The sequence below is a fragment of the Triplophysa rosa genome, linkage group LG10 (genome assembly GCF_024868665.1).
Source record: "Triplophysa rosa linkage group LG10, Trosa_1v2, whole genome shotgun sequence".
Classification (NCBI taxonomy): domain Eukaryota; kingdom Metazoa; phylum Chordata; class Actinopteri; order Cypriniformes; family Nemacheilidae; genus Triplophysa; species Triplophysa rosa.
Genome location: NC_079899.1, coordinates 16,886,004 through 16,908,422, shown reverse-complemented (window position 1 = coordinate 16,908,422; position 22,419 = coordinate 16,886,004). Strand labels below are relative to the sequence as shown.

Here is a 22,419-nt window from a genome sequence, read left to right as displayed (position 1 = left end):
CAAACGAAACCAGTATGGTGACAATTGAACAGTAGACAGCATTTGCTGTTTTACATATGTTTACAAGGTCATTGTTTCTTGAAGGTTCTGTGAATGTTTGAGCGAGTCCTGGGTCAGGTGATGACACATGATAATCAACTGCTCTGTGTGCTATCTTGTGTTTGTCACCCTGGCGACACTTAAGAGACAAATCTTCAGTAGCCACCGCTGAAAGCTCTAAGTTCTTATTGTGTAAGAACAAAAGTAAAAGGGTTTACATGGCCTGATGTAAGATAACAAGCCAACACTGTTTTTGACCTTGATTGTTGTTTTAAAGTGCCACCTGCTGCTTAAGTGGCCACAGGCTGTCATGGGAATACATAAGTGTTTAAGAAGTAAACACGATGAGGACTATCTCCTGAGATCAAACCAGGCGATAGACATATTCTTCATTAACGGTGATCTTACGGCACACTGCGTTGTAGAAAGCAGCGGGTCCAGAAACGGATTGTTTTAAAACTGGATTTGCAGCACTTCGTAGCTATTTATATATTGGTGTCTAGAAGGGATTAAGAAGCCAAGTGAGCAAAATTCTCCCAAATATGACCAACCAAATTTTCCAAACTTTCTTAAATAGAGATGATCATTTAAAAAAATTACAGAAAACCTCTATGGCCCGGTTTCACAGACACGGCTTATCTTAAACCAGGACTATGCCTTAGTTGAATTAAGATATTTATGACACTTTTATAAAAATGCCTTTATAAGAATACATTACTTGTGTGCATCTTGTGACAAAACAATGGCACTGATATATTTTAAGATATTTCTGGGCAAGTTATATTCAGTTAAAACATGTCACACATTAATTTTAGTCTGGGACTAGCTTTAAGCCTTGTCTGTGAAACCGGGCCTATATCTTTTTTATATTATGGCCTTTATTTAATTTGATAATCAAAGAAATAACATTTTTACAATAGTCTCCTGTTGTTGTACTCACCATATGTTTGGGTTTTATCAGAAGATAACCATGCAGATTAAGTTTAATCCTTGCCTAAGTAGTAGTTTCTATATTAAATCTGCATCTAATTTTGGGATCAAAGCAGTCCGTTTTCTGTTGCACAGACCTTTTACATATTGCTATAGCAACTGTTGTTTCCGCCATATACCATAATTAAAGAGATTTGCTAAATGTTTACACAATTGTTAGGGATCATTTTAACATTAAAGGTACAGCAACGTTTTCTTGGTGCCGTGTGTATCCAGATATTTTGCGTCAGATATCGTGATTTCTGTAGTGTAACGATAGTACATTTGTGGTTACCATGGTTTTACTACAAATACCACAGTTAAATCATCCATGGTTCTTCTTTCGTAAGGAACGAGACGTATTTTCACCCTTATGATGAACATTTTGAGCGCGAATGCTCTAGATATGCTGCGCGTGGGTTGGTCTTCGGTACAGTTGTGCGCGCGCCGCACTCGTTCGCTCGCGCGCTCCCGTTCTGTTCATTCTGCGCATGACATCAGTGCCTTAAATACTCCCGTTGAATTTTCGCTCTCGTAGTCGCCATCCTGAGAGCAGCAGAGGAGGAGACGTAGCGGATTTGATCGGGTCGCTCTCATCGGTGTGTTTCTAGGCAGCGGGACCTCGTGGAAAAGCGCGTTTCTCGATTTGGGGAGAGAAGCAGGTTTTCAGTTTTAACCGTCTTTCTCGGTTTGCGTTTGGAGAAGCTGCAGTCTAATATTCGCGCTCGGGAAAGAGGGTGGCGTTGAAAGAGAGTGCTGGAAAACTTTGCCAAGGTGAAGAAATATAGGTCTACGTAAAAGCAAAAGTTCGGGATGTCTCTCTCGGTACCTCAGAACGGTATAAAGGGGGATAACGAAGCCGTCATTGAGCTTTTTGTGAAGGTAAGACAAAGAACGTCAATCGTTTATCTAAGAAAAGGTTAACACAGTATCACATTTGCTTTCTGTAATGCGAATTTTTTTTAAATTGTCACATTTAAATAACTAAATACAGGGTATTGATGTTATTTGAGTTTTAAATGCGTATAAGTTAGTCTATATAACGTCAGAGACAACTTCGTCAAATCATGTGTAACACTTAATCAAATTAACGTTATATGTCATATTTAGTCACTTTTAGCATTATACGTGAAGTCAAAGCGATCACTTTACCCAGTTATATGTGTAAAAATGTTGTAAATATTATTTAATCAGTATTTTACCGTAAGAGCGAACGATGACAGTGGTTATCCATGTGAATGTCAGATGGGTGGAGGCGTATTCCCAATATCAGTCAATGTCGCTCCCAACTGATTTACTTGCCATTTTATAAACATTCACGTGATGTTATACGACAGACATGAGGTGTGAAAGTGATTTACGTCCGAACTAAAGGCACTAGACATCACAAGGGTGCTCGAGGAGCGGCTCGAGGAGCTACTCGAGGTGGGATGGGAGACGACAATGCAAATCTGCAGTTTTGAGCTATTGCAGGAAATCCGTCCGGTCTAGGATACAAAGTAATGCAGACTTCGATCAAAGATGTTAATAGAGTCCAAATGTGTTCAAGAAACCTTTATTAGGCAACATGACCTTGCGTTTGTTGTGTATTCAATGTCTTGGCATACACGTAACGAGCCTTTCATTGTTTCGTGATCTACTGCGACATCATTTCATCTACTGCACAGCGTTTCATATTTAGACTACCGAAGAATCTGAGTGATGTTTAATGTAATAAACAAGTTTGTTTTATTTTGTACCAGCAAAAGCATTTGAATCCAGTTTCTTGACTGAAATGTTTGCTGCTGAGAAGTGTTTAGTCTCAATACGGAACACTTCTCAGTCAGTGTAAATAAGAATTATTTTATTATACATTTTATTTAGAGAATGTAAGCCTGTAAATCCTGTCCTTCTCAGGATCTCTGTCTGAGCAATCAAACAGGAATTATGAGAATTCCTCTCCTCTGCTGGGAACCCTGCAGTCTGTCTTTGCCTTGCTTTTCTTTTCTTTGCTCTCCCCCAAAAGGCCTTCTGGCTGGCAGAGCGGGAAAACTCCTGGACTGAAAAGAGAGAAAGGGAGCAGAGGAGGGGAGGGAATTACGGAAAGAGGAAAGGAGGGGACTTTCTAATGGTGAATGTTTGAGATCAGAGTTCTGTTTGGAGGCGTGTAACCTCATGCTTACAGAAGTGCTGGTGCTGGAAAGCTCTGAGGACTTTGGATGTCATGTGAAAATGCTGACCAGGCGTTTATGATTCCCGAGGTTTTAATTAAAGGATGACTCGACTGTATTTAATGGAGTGTGATTAATAATTCAATGAACATTACTGCAGCTTTTGACACAATAGAAAGTAGTGTTTATGCCTGTTGTATAGGTCACCTCCTTCTGATGAAATGATCTGGAAAAACATTGAGACAGCCTCACAATTAAAGGCGAAGTCTGTAATTTCTTTGTTTAAAAGTTAGCCCAAATTTAAATGGTCTTTCTCGGCTCAGTCAAACGGATAATTTTTCAGCAATTTGTTATTTCAGGATGATTCGAATACTCAAAGTTTTAAACAGTGTTTTCCACTTGGAAAAATCAACCTGAAGCTTACTTGTGGATTTATTTGCATGTTAAGCTGGGATAGGACGACACATTTTAGTACACAAATATTTCACTTTTACAATTCAAAGGACTTGAAGTGATAGTTCACCCAAAAATAAGAATTCTGTCATCATTTAGTCACCCTTTTGTCATTTCAAACCTGTATGACTTTCTTCCGCAAAACTCAAAACAAGATATTTTGAAGAATGTTGATAACTGGTCCCCATTCACTTGCTTTGGTTTTGTGTCCATACAATAGAAGTGAATGGAGGCCAGTGCTGTTCGGTTACCAACTTTTTTCAAAATATCTTCTTTTGTGTTCTGCGGAAGAAAGAAAGTCATACAGGTTTGAAATGACAAGAGGGTGAGTAAATGATGACAGAATTTTCAGTTGTGGGTGAACTATCACTTTAAGCTAAAACAGATATCTTTTTTTCCAACATCTTTTCTTGCTAGATAAAGACACCCTGTTTCTGATAATGGGATGATATCATGACATTATTCTCAGCGAAATTCTCTCATGTGATGTGATTCTATGAATGTGTCTATCAAGAAATTATTCTATCACAGTGCATGTGTTATATATTTAAGCTGAGAATAAATTATACCAACCTCACAGTTTCCCACAGCTGTTAGAAGTGATGATGACACAGGAACTCAGCATCCGGAAGCAGTACAATTATGATTAAAACGGTTCTCCTGCTGTAGTGGCTTTGATTTCAAACAGCGTGAGGAAAGATCACGGGTCATCCTCAGTCAGCTGATGATATCTGACTGAGCCGATGAGCTGTAGGGACGCCTGTGTTTTGTTTCTATGGCATCTAGGTTAAGAGCCTTTCATTAGATTTGTTTTTAAGTTTACACATACTGCAATAGAAAGATAATGGTGACCTCTCTCTCCCTTTCTCTTGTTTTATTTCTTTCTCATTCATAATTAACGACATGCACGTAATGGTGCTTTGTTCCACCTTTCTGTACTGCACAACATCACAACAGGACCAGCCCCTTTGTTGCCATAGAAACCAGGCAAACCTTGCCCCTGCTAGCTGCTGATAATGCAGGCATCTCCCTCCCCCCGTACAGCCACACCTGATGGCCGACTTTACAGCGGCCAGTAACATTGTGCATTATGGGCTGGTAAATGATGCATTTTAAAAAGGAAGTCCCAACACACTTCCTGTGCAGGTGAATCTGATCAGAAAGTGCTTGGTGGTGGTTGTTCTGGGGCTATTTTTTGTGTCTGTTCATCATGTTTAAAGGATTTGAGATTGAGAAATCTGACTCTAACGGTTTGATGAGATCGGTGTTTGTTAAATTGATGTGATTCCTCTAGAGTGATGCAGCAGTAGCGAACCCGCTCTTGCATATATCAGTTTCGGTTTTTCATTCCTCCTTTATGTAATCTGATCAAGGGTTTGACATCCAGGAATGAGTTAAATGATCAAGATTCAAACTTGTTTCTTAAAGTATTAATGAGAACAAATGTATAACCCAAGTATAGGTTCATTTTTCAGAAGAAAAATTAGACTTGCTAAATATGCAATATGCAATACCGTAATGCTTATAGTAGCATTGCTGTCTTTGTCTCTGCAGTCTGCATGCTATCTGCATCAAGAGAATGTTTTGAAGCTTTAAAAACATTAAATTCTTGCAAATCGTTGTGATCCATAAACATTTTTTCAATGTTGTTTATCTCTTTACCATGACAAACAGTCCATTTATGATATGCTCAGTACTCCACCTTCATGTACATAAGCAGCCCATTGCTTGTACTTCGAGGCAGATCATGTGACAGTGGGGATATTTACTCTAGAGGATACAAGACACCCCCATGTGCTTTTTGGGTCTAGGTGCTGATGAAGTAACCTGCAGTAACCCTTGCTCTGTTTTCATTGGCTGTTTCAATTAATTATTGTTTAGGCTGCTTGTGGAGTCAGTGCTTTGTTTCTGTTTTGAATTCGAGCTGATGCAAGCATTTGTTCACCGCACAGTGTTACAGAGTTACAGTGTAGAGTTATACTTTAATCCTCCTAGTTTATAAAGTTAAGAGGTGTAGTTTGACATTTTATATTTTTGAAGTAACCTTTGTATTGTGAAATGTATAGGTTAGCAAAGAACGCAAAGCCTTTAGTGTAAACCACAGCGTCACAGCAACCTGTTTGTAAAACAGGTTTACATATCAGAGAGGAGCACCAGTGGCTCTGATGCTTTTTGATGCTTGTGAGATCTGGAGCTCTGGAGTTTCCTTTCATCTCTCTCTCACAGCTTTCTTTATTTTTAACGCAAGCCAGCGGTCAGATTGCATCAAACGGGCAATTCGGCTTCTGATCAGCTACCAACTTTTTTGTAAACACTGACATGTATATATGTCTCCAAAGATTGGAGGGGAAACACTGTTTGTTTACTTGGCTTGAAATTCTGGTGATTAGACAAAGCTTGTGTGTTTGTGGGTGTTCTTGAAGGAATATCAGAGTAACGCACAAGGACACATTCTTGGCTTGTGGGGTTTTGGTCGCAACAGTGTTAAATGCCAGCAATGCTAGAGATGTGTCCTTATGGAATTATCTGAAGGACAAGTCTTACTTTTTTTTTACCATCCCCCATTCCCCCAGCCAGCAGCATTTACAGACGCTTTATATCGGAAGGCAAGCCTGCATTGCAGTCTTCTCAGGAAACTGAGCTATTATGGGGAAAATAAACAGCAGGTGAATGACTGTGCATCTTGGGGATCACTTCAGGCCAACACTTTAGTTCTTTTAAATTGTTCAGTTAATCAGTCCCTGCCCCCCTTCGTTCCGACAAATTTTCGGTATCAGTCATGCGCTCCCAGTGTAAATTTGTGCACTCTCTGGGGAAATATTGAAGAATTTCTGGAAAAATGGCAGGCCGATTTCAGACAGAAAGGTCTGCAATAGGATGTTAATGGCTGACTAACGATTAACAAAGTTCGGGAGAAGCCAGAGAATATAATTAAGACCGGCTGGTTCACAATCAGCAATCATAGACTCTACCCTATCAGTTCAAGCGAACCAGCACATAAGTAGACAAGATTCTTACCTGAAGCCATCCCTAAAGGGTTACACATCCCACCACATCCCCGGCCCTTCCACTTGAGCTTGTTGATAGCAGGACTCCGTGGGGTGAGTTCTGGGTTCGGCCGTTTCCGAGCTCGGCGCACTCGCCCCTATTGGGGGGCGGGAGCGTACCGGGTTCGGATGGAACCGGCGAGCACGGAACCCGCTCCCCGGACAACACGCCAAACACGCATACTTACTACCCCTGCTATCTTCATTATCTGCTCGGGCGAACTCGAGAAATGCATTCGAGGGATACATTCAGGATTTGAGATAACAATAATTACACCTATATTTGCGTCCATACCAGCAGACAATAACGTTACGTTAATTTTAAATGCGCGCAGTGCTGTAGGCTGCTACTGTCACACAAATGGATGTATAGCTAACCTAAATAGAGTGTACTAATTGTTTATATTTACTCCGATATTTATAGTAATGACAACTGTAGAGAGAGAGTAACTTCGGGCAGAGTTTTGGTCGGCCGGGATCCTTCTTTGTGAAAACGAAAGTAAACTTTTAAATATTCGTTTAGTACAGAAAAGAATAACAGTCCATCAGTGTCTCAATCTTTATTTGTGTTAAATACAACAAACACAGTACAGCTGTTGCTTTACGACTTCATTGCTGAAAACGTCTTTCCTTTAAAACGTCACTGCAAATGTTGCTCTCTGAAGGCTGAGTTGCGCTCATCACATCACAGGGACACAAAGCATACCTTGCCAGCTCGCTCATACTTGTAATATGTAAGTAATATATCAATAAAAAGTATATTCCGCCTTAAAACACCACTTCCCGAACGCTTCCGTCTGTAATTAATAATTGATTCCAACAATATCGTGTCTCGTATCTGTATTGATATAGTTGTGATGTGAACTCCGCTATTCTCCTTCATTTAGAATGATTTCTAGTTAGTTATAACTTAGTTATCGTTCATCGTTATAGTGTGAACATCCATTAAAGCTGGGTATATATTTCTCTGTTTACTATTGCAATAATTAAAATGCAATTTTTTCATATTAATCACCAAAGCTCTACTACGCCAGGTTTGTCAGACTGGTTTGCTTGTCGGACAAAATGCCGGTCAGTCACAGGGGCACATAATATCGGTGTTATGATTGGTCAGATCACCTGTCAATCAAACTGCTTGCGAAGGGTCAATTGTTCAGAGTGTTCATGTTTAAAGTGTATAAAAACACTGATATAAGATGTAGTGTTGACACAAGCTTGTTTGTTTGAGAACTTTGAAGAGGCTTAAGTTGTTCCAAATCTGTATAAATGTTCCTTTTGACTACCATAGTAATTTTTCCTACCAAAGTAGTCAATAGTGGCCAGGAACTGTTTGGTTACAAGCATTCCTCCAAATGTCTTTCCTCCAAATATTCGTTCATCAGAACAAAGAATTTTATACAGATTTGGAACAACTCGAGGGTGGGTAAATGATGACCGAATTTTCATTTTTGGGTGAATGGACCCTTTAGATTTTTTTTTTTTAGATTCAACTTTATTGTCATTGCACATGTACAAGTACAAGGCAACGAAATGTGACCTCTGCATTTAACCCATCCAGAGAGTAGTGAACACACGCACAGCAAGTAGTGAACACACGTACCCCCGGAGCAGTGGGCAGCTATCACTGCAGCGCCCGGGGAGCAAGTAGGGGTAAGGTGCCTTGCTCAAGGGCACCTCAGTTGTTACCCGCCGGCCCTGGGAATCGAACCGGCAACCTTCTGGTCACAAGTCCGACTCTCTAACCATTCGACTCTCTAACCACCCGTGGACCCCCGTGGACTATCCTTAAAGATCCTTAAGCCTCTTTAAGGATAGTGGAAATCAAATGCCTGGCCAATTTGACTTCTAGTATATCCATATTTATATATTTTTGGTGGTAGTGGTAATGGTTGCAATTTTCAGTCCACTCATTTACAAACCAAACTGTGTGACTGTGTAACCTGATGTTGTAGGACTGGACACATTGATTTGATACCCAAGCATAATTGTCATTCATAGAGTTTGAGTAAAGATATGTGTAATTTTAGGTTTATTGTCAACTTAAAGGTCCAGTGTATGAAATTTAGCGGCATCTAGTTGTGAGGTTGCGAATTGCAACCAACGGCTCTCTCCACCCCTCCTATTCGAAGCACTGCGATGGCTGACACATAACTAAGATGTTATCACGTATTCGCTTCTTTGCCGAAGGAGATAACGTATTTACAAAACGCGTTCGGTAGAGCAGTTTGTCCGTTTTAGGGTCGCTGTAGAAACAACATGGCAAATTCCATGTAAGAGAACCTGCGGTGTAGATAGAAATAGCTCATTCTAAGGTAATAAAACATAATGCTTTATTACGTAAGATACATAATATACATCTCTGAAGACGTAGTTAGTTATGTATATTATATTGAATTTCTGTCAATATAGAGCCTCCTAAAAAATTACACATTGGGCCTTTAACATTGTTTTACATTGTTTTTAACAACCCACTATTTCATGGTCTTCTTCCTATTTCATGATCTTCTGGAGGTCTACTGTCTGACTGTGTGGTTGCCTCGTAGGGATTGGTCAGGACTTTTTGGTTGTGTCATTGTTCCATTGTCATGTCATTGGAGCACACAGGACGATTACACCCGTGACATCAAGATTTGAATTTCATTTTAAATTTAAATGTAGGCAAATTCACACAGGAGAGATTTTACTGCGAACGTGGCTGTCTTATGCTAGAAGTTAGCCTCTTTTGGGCCCAGAAATGGTCCAGTTCTTCAGTTTTCCTGTGTTGCATAAAATTCTTGCCAATGTATATGGCTAGCTGTCGGAAATCAGCATGGATCTCATTGGATTTCTGATAGACTCTTTTGTGAACAAAGCGACATCCATGTTTTTTTGTTACTTGAAAAACACTTGTTTATTCAGCTGGTGCAACATTGTGTAACCAGTAGTGTTGGTCATGCACGACTGTGTGTGTAAAAGTGAGTGTGCTGTTGACCAATGGTAGCCTGAAGTCTGGCCGTTAGTCATCAGTCTGGGGTCTGCTTTTGTGTCAGATCCCAAGAGGAATATTCTGGAAATATTTGCACTTAGTGGCATGCACAAAACATGTGCTCATACCTGTGGGTGGAGTCTGCTCCATGTACACAGTACTTTGCCGGTGTAACGTGTTTGTGACAAGAGGAGAACGTTCACATGCGAATGCAATTTTTCTAGACTCTACATTGAATGCATAAGAGTCCCTATTCACCCCAAATTGAAAATTCTGTCATCATTTACCTTCTTGTCATTTTAAACCTCTATGACTTATTTTCTTCTGCAAAACACAAAAGAAGATATTCCTAATAATGTTGATAAACAAAACCCCCAATTGTTTGAAGTTACATGAGGGTGAGTGAATGGTGACACAATTTTCATTTTGGGGTGAACTATCCCTTTTTTAGTCAGTTTGTATGTGCCGAACATGTTCATTCGGGCACTTGCTCAATGGAGCATACTCAGAAAAACTTGAATCTTTTCTCAAGGCTGGGGGTATTCTCTGTTTGTCCATAATATGTATACCCCCAACTTTTAAAAAGGATTCCCCTCGGATGGGGTATCCCTCTCTCGCTCTTTCTGCTCTCTTTCCTTCCATTTCTCCTTCCCTGGTTCTCTCCCTTATAAGGCAATGCTGCGGCCAGACTGTGCACCCTAGTCAAGGAACTGGAGAATGAGCACATTGTGATTCTGAAGAGTTTAGCTGTTTGGGCTAAATTTAGCCCAGTGGGCCTTCCAACCAAGAATCCACCCAGGCCCCACCTTCAAACACACACATCTCTGTCATGTGGAGCTCTCAAAATGTGTCCGGATAAGGAAAGGCTGAAAGAAATGTCGAGACTGGTTGCTGTGTCATGAGCATGTGTCTTATAAATAGCGTTTCTGTTCATTTACCTCACTCGTGTGTGTGTGTGTGTGTGTGTGTGTGTGTGTGTGTGTCTCCACCTTCATATATTCGGATTGAATGGCCTTGTGTGATGTTTTCTCAGCGATAGAAGCAATGAGATCATTGTCAGTGACTGCAGATGAGATGGAGACCGATATACACTCACCAGCCACTGTATTATGACTCACTGTCTCCACTGGACAGTTCTGTGTGTGTGAGTGTGACTTTGATTTTATATCCTGGTGGGGACCTAAACCTGAGTGTACACCAACTCATGGGGACTCGTATCACCGTAGGGACCAAAAGTGAGGTCCCCATGGGCAAAATAATCGTACAGAACAATATTTTTAAAAAATCTAAAAATGATAAAAGTTTTCTATGATCTTTAGGTTTAGGGGTAGGGGGTAAAATATACAGTTTGAACAGTATAAAATCATTACGCCTATGGACTGTCCCCACGGAGATGATAAACCAGATGTGTGTGTGTGTGTGTGTGTGTGTGTGTGTGTGTGTGTGTGTGTGTGTGTGTGTGTGTGTGTGTGCGTGCGTGCGTGCGTGCGTGCGTGTGTGTGTGTGTGTGTGTGTGTATGCGTGCGTCTTCTTTTGAGAAATCCTTCATCTGTCTGTGACAGTGTTGAATGAGGTTTATTAGGAAACACTTCACATACATCTGTGATACTTCACATCCTACATCATACTGGGATTTAATTACTGGAATCTGAAATCATATTTACATTTACGCATTTGGCAGACGCTTTTATCCAAATTGTTATATTATACTATACATTTGTTTCTAAGTATGTGCAATCCCTGCGATCGAACCCATGACCTTGGCGTTGCTAACGCCATGCTCTAACCATTGAGCTACAGGAAAGCTAAAATATTAGCGTAGATACAGATAGTAGTTTTCTATATGTAGATAGTGAACAGGAACACTCAGCTCCACCACTAGAACGTTAGAAAGGGTGCATGGACATTTGTGAATGATGATGTCAATTGTTTAGTCGGTGTCTTTAATGTGTTTGAATCTGTTGTCGAAATGACCACTTTCACAGAGAAATGAATTTGGTAACAGTTTGCTTTTTAAAAGTAGTTTTAATGTATTAATTATGCCTTGTGGAGGTTTTGCCTCTCTCTCACACAAACTGCCATCTGTTTTTTCTCTTTTCTTTTGGATGCCCCCGGTGTGTTTTAAGAGGTGTTGAACAAAAGGGCTCTGTTTGTGTTTGCAGAGTTGTCCATATGTTTCTGTGTGTGTGTATGGAGAGAATTGTATTGTCAATTTTATGGAAAACACAGATGCAAACACACAGCTGCTGTCCATTTCCCCCTAAAGATCTTCATTCAGCCATCTCACAACAGCATATCCTCTGGACCATGTGTTGTTTAAGTGGACAACATCAGTCCTGTAAAAAAATTGCCATAAGTTTTAGTGTGGGTTGTGTGTTGTCACTGTTGTGTAGCTGTGGGTTATTTTTGGTCTGATAAAATGCTTTTTAATGTAACAGACTAGACGTGTGTTATCTGTGTGTGAGCGCAGCTGTCTCGGAGGAAATGCTTGCCCTCAGACATCGTCACAAAGCCTAAACAAAACACACAACACTCCATGCCCAACATTTCTGGAATAGATTCTGTTCCTCTTTTTGCAGAGGCCTGTGATGGGGGAGGTGAGACAGCAAGGGACGAAAAGGAGTAGGAAAACCAAAAAGGGGGTTGGGGTAGATGATGGGGTTGTAAAGAGAAGAGACTCCTAGAGCTTCTGAAAGCCCACCTGTTGCTCATTGCTTTTTGTCACCCTTTTTCTGTACTCTTGTTACCTTGCTATATATAAAAATAATAGCAGTGTGCAATGGTAAAGCTGTATTCAGAAGGACATAATTCAATTTTCCATGAGAGCATCTGTCTGAGCTTTGGGTTCAGAGAGATCTTTTTTTTATTTGGATGTTCAGTACAGGGCATCTGAATATGTGCATAATGAAGACATACAGTGTTCGTGTACATTTTGGATGTACATATCAAGAATTAAAGGTCCAGTGTATGAAACTTAACAGCATCTGAATTGCAAACAACGGCTCACTCCACCCCTCCCTTTCGAAGCACTACGGTGGCTGACACAGGACTAAGATGTCATCAGAGCAGTTTGTCCGTTACACCTCTGAACACATAGTTACGTATGTTATATTGCATTTCTGTCAATAGATCCTCCAAAAAATTACACACTGGACCTTTAAATAATATGAAATAAACTTTGTGAAAGATGTCAGGCAGTCGAATGAAGCTTTGGTTGAAATAATTTCTAATCTTTCCTATCTCGTCTTCCATCTTTTTACTGTGAGTTTGTGTAACAGGTTATTTTGTGTGTTCTATTTTCAGCCCCGATAGACTTAACTCTACAGGGGAGACACCGCAGCCGTGTGTCTCTATAGAAACCGTTCTTCTGTGAGATGCCCTGTTCCCATTCCCTCCACTGATGTGTGTCCTACAGCGAATACTTTCATTGGGCGCTGTGAATCACTAGTCACTGCATCATCAAGAGTTTTAGATCTAGACTCTCTGAATGTGACTGTAGTTTTTTCAGGGGTTAACTCAGTATGTGGGGGCCTAATGGTTAGAGAGTCGGACTCGTGACCAGAAGGTTGCCGGTTCGATTCCCAGGGCCGGCGGGTAATGACTGAGGTGCCCTTGAGCAAGGCACCTTACCCCTACTTGCTCCCCGGGCGCTGCAGTGATAGCTGCCCACTGCTCCGGGTGTACGTGTGTTCACCACTTGCTGTGCGTGTGTTCACTACTCTCTGGATGGGTTAAATGCAGAGGTCACATTTCAGGTATGGGTCACCATATCTGACTAATAGGTCACTTTCACTTTATGTGAGTTATTGTATTTGAACAGGGCACACATTTGGTCATGTTTGCAACCCGGCTGTGGAAAAGAGAAACCACTCAAATCGCACGCTCAGTAAACAGACAAACCTGCCACAATGAGAACCAAACAGACGTAAACCTTTTGTTCACTCGGGAATGAGAGAGAGTGTGAAAAAGAGATACCAGCAGCAGGGTGACTGGACGATAGAGAGATGGAGAAATAGCTTTCTAGAACAAAGTCTCCTATTCTTTAGTGGTCCATACAGTCTGGGCTGCTGGATTCATTTCAACATACGAAACCCGATAACAAGTACAATACTTGGTGAGAGAAAACTGTTGATTCATTTGTTGTCAACTTATTTGTCAAAGAATAAGCTTGTAGCCAATATGGTCTTGGTAGTAAGAGCTTGGTGTCTGCACACAGGATCCGACTTTTTGACACAAGTTGAAAGTCTGGGAACGAGTGAGGTCTGTGCTCAGTTTGCATGTTTGACTGAAATTCTCTGGTGTGTGAGTCATAAGTTTATTACTTCTGGATATGTGTGAGGGAGTGACGGATGGACATGAAGGCCTGCTGTGTGTTGAAGCACACAGAGTCTGGTGTTCGGCGGAGATGAGGAGGAGAGAGGCCTCATGGGCACTTGGTGATATCTCCACTGTGGAATTTATGACTTTTAAAATATTGTTCACGCACATGCGCTCTTGGGATGTGAGAGAAAAAGCATCGTCAGTGATTTATTTAGATTACACATTAAGTTATATAATGTGAGTGAATGTTTATAGTCAGGTTAGTCTATAAATTCTGAGGACGTTTGAGTGGGTTATCGCAGTCATTGTTTTGGAAGTGTCCGACATGTTTTTAAGCCAGGGGTCAGCTTGCCCTTCTGGTCAACAGAAACACAGATACACGGCTAGACGATAATGTTTTTTGTAAAAGCTAGTGGTTTCAAAACATTCACTGCTGGAATTTCACATGGTTTTGTGGAATGTATTGCAATGATGAACCCTAATACATTTCTAATAATGTATTTTTTCCTCTCCTTTCCAGGCGGGCAGTGATGGAGAGAGTATCGGGAACTGTCCGTTTTCTCAGCGTCTCTTCATGATCCTGTGGCTGAAGGGTGTGGTCTTTAATGTCACCACGGTGGACCTGAAGAGGTATGTGTGTGTTAGGGTCATCATGGGTATTTGTGAGCTACTGAAAAGCTACAGTTACCGGTTATTGTAAGGATATGACAACATTTACTGAAATTCACAGCTGTCTCAGATGAGTGTCCTGGTATGTGATAGCATGCTTTTTTAAGCCCAAATATTTAAAGGGAAAATTCTGTCATCATTGACTCATCTTGTCGTTTAAACCCTGTTTGGGTTCTTCTACAGAACATAAAATATATTTTAAAGAATGTTGGTAACCGACCGACACCCATTCAATTCTATTGTATGGAAACAAAACCAATGCAAGTGAATGGGTACCGATTAACGACATTCTTCAAAATATCTTCTTTTGTAATCTGCGGAAGACAAAAAGTCATACAGGTTTGAAATGACAAGGAGGTGAGTAAATTAGTTTTTGGGTGAACTATCACTTTAATGGAGGCATTTAAGATGCTAGTGTGGTGGCAAGTGAGAACATTCTATTGGCTTGTACTCTGTCGTCCACTTTGTTCTGATCGGCTGCGCTTTGGGATTTGTGTTGCATTTTTGCACTCAGTGTGAAAAGGCGATTGCCTGTTGCTAAAATCTTGTGGTGTGGCTACTTAGGACACGGTCTAAGATTATTCCAGAATTGTCCTTCGTATAGATCTTGTTTTTTTCAGCATTCAGGATAAGTGTGTGTTTTGTCTGTAAATGTGAGTTCTCGGAGGACAAAGAAATACACGGTACACTTATTCACACATAAGTTCCTTATTCACACACAAGCAACTTCCTATCTAGAGTCCTCTAAGATTCCAGGAAATCACTGGCAGTGTGAATGAACAAAATCTAACGATTCCAGGACACATTTTCCATGTATTTTCCAGGATCTCTGTGTGAAAAGGGCTTAAGAGACTTGGGCCCGCATGTATAAAACTTCTCAAAAATGCTCTTAAGAGTAGTCTTAAACTTTGACTTTAGTGTCAAAAAATTCTTACTAAGAATTTTTTAAGAGTAGGAGACTTTTATAAAAAGCTAAAAGCAACTTTCAGTAAAGTTTAAGACTTGATTCTTAAGTTCTGACTTGAGTGTTGTAAATTAAGGACTACAACACAAACTTAAACACAAAATGGCCACCCTTGACCTCTGAATCAGCCAATAGGGAGCCTGCAAGGGTGAAGTCAGAGCAGCATTACAAAATGTATTCATAACTGAATTAAGACATTACTTAATTCAGACATTACACTGATATATATATTTTTTTTTTATTATTATTATTAATTTATATATACAGCTGCAATCCATAACTTGGGTAAAATAAACCAAAATTTAGTATTGGGCAAGTACATAAAAATGAGTGTTGAGAACTGTCTGCCTACCTTCCCCTGATTTACAACGATAAGCTTATAATAATGATTGATATATTGAGCTGTACGATTTTGTGGGAAATGTAACATCGGTTGACTTCCATCCGTATGAAGATAAATGCATAAAGTAACCAGCAATTTAATTTTTCAAACAGAGATGCAAAATTAAAAAAATTGCAGTTTAAAAAAATATTTTGCATTATGCGCAAAAATATTACAAATATGTATCCATTTTTGGTAGGGCTGTGCAAAAATATTGATACATGTAACTATCGCAATTTTTTTTTTCTATAGTGTATCAATAGTGATACCTCTACTGTCGATATTTTTATTTTAAATCATGTCATATTCATACGGCCAAAAGTAAGTGGAAGCGAGCATGGCGAAAAATATAAGAACGCTTGGAGCTCTCAGAGCTGATGTGTGGGTGTGCTTTGGTTTTCAAAATAAGTCATGGAGTAATGAGTTATATAAAATAATGCTGTTTGAAGTCACTTGGCTACTGCAGTGCATTAGACAAAAAGTTTATTAAGAAAAGTAACAATGACATTTATTGTGCTTTCACGGATGTGACACCAGCACATTTACAGCACGGATGAACCAGAGGTTTTATACTGCCCATGTTCATTGTTTTAACTATAATGCACCACAACAGCCAAGTGACTTGTGTGAGCCACCTTATTCCCCTGTGCTACCCACTTGAGAGGCGCAATCCACAGTTTGAGAACCCAAACCTCTGATCTAAAGGTCCATGCATCGCACATCATGGCCACTGCAGAGGTAAGGGATGTTTTTACACTTATCCTTACAGAAAACCCCCGGTGGTGCACAGCATGTTGTATTTCTAGCTCTACTTTTTACATTTTCTATTTAAAGTATTGCAATATATCGCAAATGTGCATCGTATCGAAATACATACCAATATATTGTATCGTGACCCATCTATCGTGATATGTATCGGGAGGCACTTTCGGAGCTAAGACCTAGTCTTAACACTTATACACCTTTATGAATCACTCTTATTCTTAAGTGTAAGAATAAGAGTAAAATTATGTCATTCTTAGAATTTTGACACACTTAAAAGTAAAATTTTACTCCGAGTGGCTTTATACATATGGGCCCAGATGCCCAGGAAACACTCCTGGAATGGTAAACTGCGTCAATGACGTGTGTGTGTCGTTAAACTGCTGCTTGAAGTAACGTTTATATGATTCTCACCCTCTGTCTGTTTTATTAAGCCGTAAAAGATTGTTCAGCTATTGACGTTTATTGCCACTAAAATGGAATCAAGTTAAAGCAGCCCTATTCCCTCCTTTCCTCCATCTTACCATTTCGTGCCACTTTGAGTGATTGGGTGCTCCTTGTGTTCATGCCAGAAATGTGAGGTCATTTCCTGTTGTTGAAGTTGATAAGATCAGATTGTTCCTGTCTGCAAGGCCTCATGGAAGATATTGTTTCTGAACCCAAATGTGCTTTTATGTCTTGCTGCAGATCTTGTTGCCTGTAACCTCTAAGTTGCTTTATTCTCTATCTGCTAATTGTTTTATGTATAGATGTTTTATCGTCAAATATTTTCACTTTGTGTGAGTCTTCAAACAGATTCCAATACAGGAATGTTTCTCATTTTAAGAAAGAGGGTAAAAAAATTAGTCAGTGTAGTGCAGAAATTGCTTTATATAAATTACATGAAGACATTTCACTTGCATCTTTAGATTTAGACTTTGAACGCCTTTAAAAACCTCCAGTAAGAGCTGTGTTTTGTGTGTGTGACCCTTTAAGGAACCTTATCGTCACACATTCCTGTTGTATTTACACAAAAAAATATTAAACATTGCTTTTGGCCATGCTGGCTTCCTGTTATAAAGTTAAATGATAATACATTCCTACAGAGAGTTCTCATGGATTTCCTCTTATGAGGTCACACTTACTTTCTATCAATAAATTGTATTGTTTTTCAAGAAAAAGAAAAAAGTTATGCTTTAATGTTACTTTTTAAAATACTTTTCGTCTGTTATAGAAAACCAGCCGACCTGCAGAATCTGGCCCCAGGAACCCACCCACCCTTCATTACCTTCAATGGAGAGGTCAAGACAGATGTCAACAAGATCGAAGAGTTCCTAGAGGACGGCCTCTGCCCTCCAAAGTGAGTTAAAGAGAGTGTATGTTTGTCTCTCTGTTCCCCACCACACGTCTGTGACCACACAACATCAAACGTTAATTGAATTGTTTCTGTGCTCTCAGATACTCCAAACTCGGTGCCAGACATCCAGAATCCAACACTGCAGGGATGGATATATTCGCCAAGTTCTCCGCCTTTATCAAGAACTCTAAACCTGATGCCAATGAGGGTAAGCAGAAGATTCCCACAATGCACCTCATAAGGCCGAATTTATGTTTGGAAGAGTTATCATACAATTGATAAGCTTGATTTAAACTCTGAGAAGTGTTATGTATTGCTTTTGTTTGGGAGACTATAGTGTGGTTGTCATGCCTTGTCTCATGTTGTGTAAAGTAAACAGTGTTGTCGCTAGTTTAGACGCAGGACTTGGATCCAGCATATTTGCATGCTTTAGTGCAGGAGCAGGAGACAATTTGGTAGTTAGATCATCTCCCAGAGTAAACGCTGTTACTCGTAGCATTAAACTCAAGTTGCTACACAGAACCGTCATTACGATAATAAATATGCTAGGAATTTGCCTTGATGCAATACCGCACAATCTCAAAGTCTTGTGTGCTTAATACAGTTCAGCTGTGACCTTTACTTTAATATAAACTAACTTCAAGAGTCTCCACCCTAGAGAAATGTTGACTGTAGGTGATAACAAGCTTTCAATTCCAGCTGGAGTCTGTCAACATTTGTCTCGTTGCGAGCAGACGGCGTTGCCTAAGTGAGAAATTGCATAGTTAAACACATCATGAGGAGAACAGCATCTGAACCCACGAATGTGAACAAAATTGCTTTGTAAACAAGTTCAATCTACATTGGTCTGATAGGGAAGCTGACAGGGTTGACTTTTATGGTTGAGAAATGATGCCCTTATGTGGCAGCTGGTGAAAGTACAGGCGAACTCTGGTTTGGTTCTTCCTGCCTCTGGGCAGACTTCCATGATGAAACTATTTGATGACATATAATGGATAATACAGCCGCAGAAAAAAATAAGAGACCATTCCAAATTTGTATTTCAGCATTTCTAGATGTTTTGTGGCCAGTCCAGTGTCTGTTGAATTTCAACAAAATCAAACCTCAGGAGTGACATAAAGTAATCCAACAGCAATGTGAAACTGACAGCATGACAAGACACATGAAAACTGTAATAAAAATATCACATAAAAAATAAATTTGAACTATTCCCAAATGCATATAAGAATATTATTGTTGTTGTATTGCTTAAAAGTGAATATGAACTCGTTTTCTTTGCAGTATTTCAGGTCTGAAAAAATACAGAGCATCTTCTCTATTTTGACCAGTTTCTCCAGTTTTCATTTTCTGCAGATAAATGCAAATCAAAGCAATATTTGGGAGAAATATTGTTAGTAGTTCACAGAATTAAACAAAAATGATCATTTTACCTAAACGCATACCTATAAATGGTAAATTCAGAAAAACAGAATATAATTATTTTCTGCGGCTGTATATACAGTATATATAATGGTAACTAACTCCAAACTGGTGTTGGCCTCCAGCATTAGAAAGAGGACTGCTGAAGACCTTGCAAAAGTTGGATGAGTACCTGTGTTCTCCATTACCGGATGAGATCGACCACAATAGCATGGATGAGATGAAGGCCTCCACACGCAAGTTTCTGGACGGCGATGACATGACACTGGCGGATTGCAACCTGCTGCCTAAACTCCACATTGTTAAGGTAACGGATGATTCGGTTACACTCCGACCAAACTTTGCTAACATTTTATGCTTCAAATGTTCCTTATGGTATTTTTTTCCCACTGTTTTAATAATTTACACTATTACATAAACTTGCTAGAATTAACATTCATTGTTAAAACACACTGTGATGGTTGTCATAGTTACAGCCCACCAATTCTTTCTTGGTTTGCAGGTGGTGGCAAAGAAATACAGAGGCTTCGAGATCCCCAAAGACATGACGGCCATCTGGAGGTACCTGAACAACGCCTACAAGCGCGAGGAGTTCACCAACACATGCCCTAGTGACAAGGAAATCGAGATCGCCTATGCTGATGTCGCTAAACGGCTTGTCAAATAATGGCTCAACTTGCCCCGTTCCCCCGTGCTGGGACTGTTTATCACACAAGAGAGAGAAAAACTCTGGACTCTTTTTTTTCTCTTTTTATTTAGAGTAAATACTCAATGCATGTTTTCTCCTTCCCCACCCCGTCATTATATTTCTGTAGGATATTTAATTTGCTGTCACATTATTATTTGAATCTTTATTTAGCAGATACTGATGGTGTATCAATGGCTACTAGTGTGTGTGCTGTAGGGCTCCAATGGTGGGTCATGCAAACACACACACACACACACACACTTATCTAATATTTTCACCCACGCTATGTAGCAATAACAGAGTGGGTTCACCAGCCATGTTGTTTTATTATGGATTTAGAAAAAAAATGCTTTTCTAAGCTTTCAAGGTAAGAAAAAACGTATAAAGTAGTTTTTTGGTTAAATTTAAATGAACAGTGTTGAAAGCTCCAGTGTTTATTTTCAGAGGGCGATGTAGCACCTTAACCCAAATATGTCTTAGAAGACTCTTGAAGGAAGTTTGAAATTAAGTGCATATCAGATAAGGTTGATGTATGTGTCAACGTTTAAATGAAGTTTATATCATAAACATTGATAAATGGCAGAGGCGGTAATTAATATGACAGTTTGCAGCAGCCTTTTGATGAAGGACAGACCTCTTTAACAGTCTATAGATACACAAAGATATACTATAGATCTGCCTTATTCACGTTATAATCGTTTATTTACCTTGAAGTGCTGCACCATTCTAATGCATCTCATGGCATGAAAACATGAAGGAGTAAACCTGTGTAGCTCTGGAAGGAAAACTACATCACTTGCACTTCACATGAAGTGAACGTAACAGTTCTAGAACTAGCAGCAAAGCATGATATGGTATGATTAAGATTAATGTAGACTGGGACATCACATTGAAGAGGGGTTGTGATTTTTATCACATTGAAAGGGTTGTTTTTAATTAAGAAGTGATGCTAACAAAGAAAGACGTAACTAATGAATGTCTGAATAGGTGGTGAAATGGCTTTAACGCATAACTACTACAAAGTTTCATAAAATTCTGCTCTGTGTTAATACATGTTATGTTTCTAATTTGGCCAAAGATTTAAAAAGAGGAAAAATTGGTTGCATGTTTCCCCCAATATTTTTGTAAATATTTTTTCGTTTTTCAGAGATACATGTGTAAATGTTACATTCAAGACCTGAAAATGTAACAGAATGACTGATGATTTGTAAAATGACACCTTTGGCCTTATACATTTTCTCAAAGTAGCAGAATAGTGTATCATTCAGCATATAACTTGAATTCAATAAATGTATATAAAGACAAAAGTCAGTCTTGACATTATAAAAGTAAAAAGGGAAAGGAAAAACAGTTATATCTGTTGTTGGCAGAAGCAAATTGATATCCTGTGGGAACAAAAACAGCCAAGTTGTGTTCTAACTTTCAATGGGGCTTGTTTCCGAATTCTCATCTTCTGCTTGTGCTTGGCCACTAAACAGGGAAGATGCATTCAAATGTCATTTTGTAGCCGATACAGTTCAGAGCAGAGCACATTCTTATAAGATTTAAAGAAGAGCAACACCAGAGAGATCATTTACTTCCATATTTTCTATATTCATGGTTTTTTATTTCAAAACTGTGCCTTTGAATGATTTTTTTGCTCCCTCCATGCTCTTTTAGCTTTGTGTAGCTCTGAAAAACTGAATGTACTCTTGTAGCTTTCTGTGTGGACCCTTGGGTGCACGTGAAGACCAGAAGCCGGTTTGACAACTATAAAAACGCTGCATGTTTGCCATATGCCATCGCACTCTCATTAAATAAACTGCTGGCAGCTATGACATTTGCAGTTTGTTTATTTTGGTATAAACTCTAGAGCAGGGGTTCTCAACCTTTTTGACTCCAATGCACCCCACTGTGCTCAGTAAAATTCAAAGGCCCCCTTCTACCAAATAATATATTTTACAGCTTAACATTAACTGGAAAATAAATGTTTATTCATAATAAAAATGGACAAATGAGACATATCTTGTTTTTTTTTAGTTTAGTTTTTTTGCATTTTAGTGATCATTTTGTCTTAATTTTACATTATTGGTCATCTTGAGGCCCCCTTGGAAGTCAGCTGGGACCCCTTGTGAGCCACGGCCCCTTATTGAAGACCACTTCTCTAGAGCAGGTGACTCTAGCAGTGAGTTAGTGAACCCAGGGTCAGTATTGCAGAGGGTTTGACGGCTATTGCTTGATCACAAGGAATTTTAGTGCAATTAAACAACAGAATAC

The 22,419-nt window shown here is 39.5% G+C and overlaps 1 protein-coding gene across 1 annotated transcript; it reads left to right on the top strand.

Annotated features, from left to right (window-relative positions):
- Positions 1–1,528: 1,528 nt before the first annotated feature.
- Positions 1,529–22,156, top strand: clic4 (chloride intracellular channel 4). Its single transcript, XM_057344661.1, has 6 exons — positions 1,529–1,890; positions 14,464–14,573; positions 17,934–18,059; positions 18,158–18,264; positions 19,601–19,782; positions 19,978–22,156. The coding sequence occupies exons 1-6, from the start codon at positions 1,822–1,824 to the stop codon at positions 20,140–20,142; spliced, it is 759 nt and encodes a 252-aa protein (XP_057200644.1). The 5' UTR covers positions 1,529–1,821; the 3' UTR covers positions 20,143–22,156.
- The last annotated feature ends 263 nt before the right edge of the window (positions 22,157–22,419 follow it).

What these genes read in the sequence shown, in the direction of transcription:
- clic4 (XM_057344661.1), top strand. Translation starts at nt 1,822, where the DNA reads ATGTCTCTCTCGGTACCTCAGAACGGTATAAAGGGGGATAACGAAGCC. An exon ending in TCATTGAGCTTTTTGTGAAG is followed by an intron (nt 1,891 to 14,463) that starts GTAAGACAAAGA and finishes TCTCCTTTCCAG; the next exon opens with GCGGGCAGTGATGGAGAGAG. An exon ending in TAAACCTGATGCCAATGAGG is followed by an intron (nt 18,265 to 19,600) that starts GTAAGCAGAAGA and finishes GTTGGCCTCCAG; the next exon opens with CATTAGAAAGAGGACTGCTG.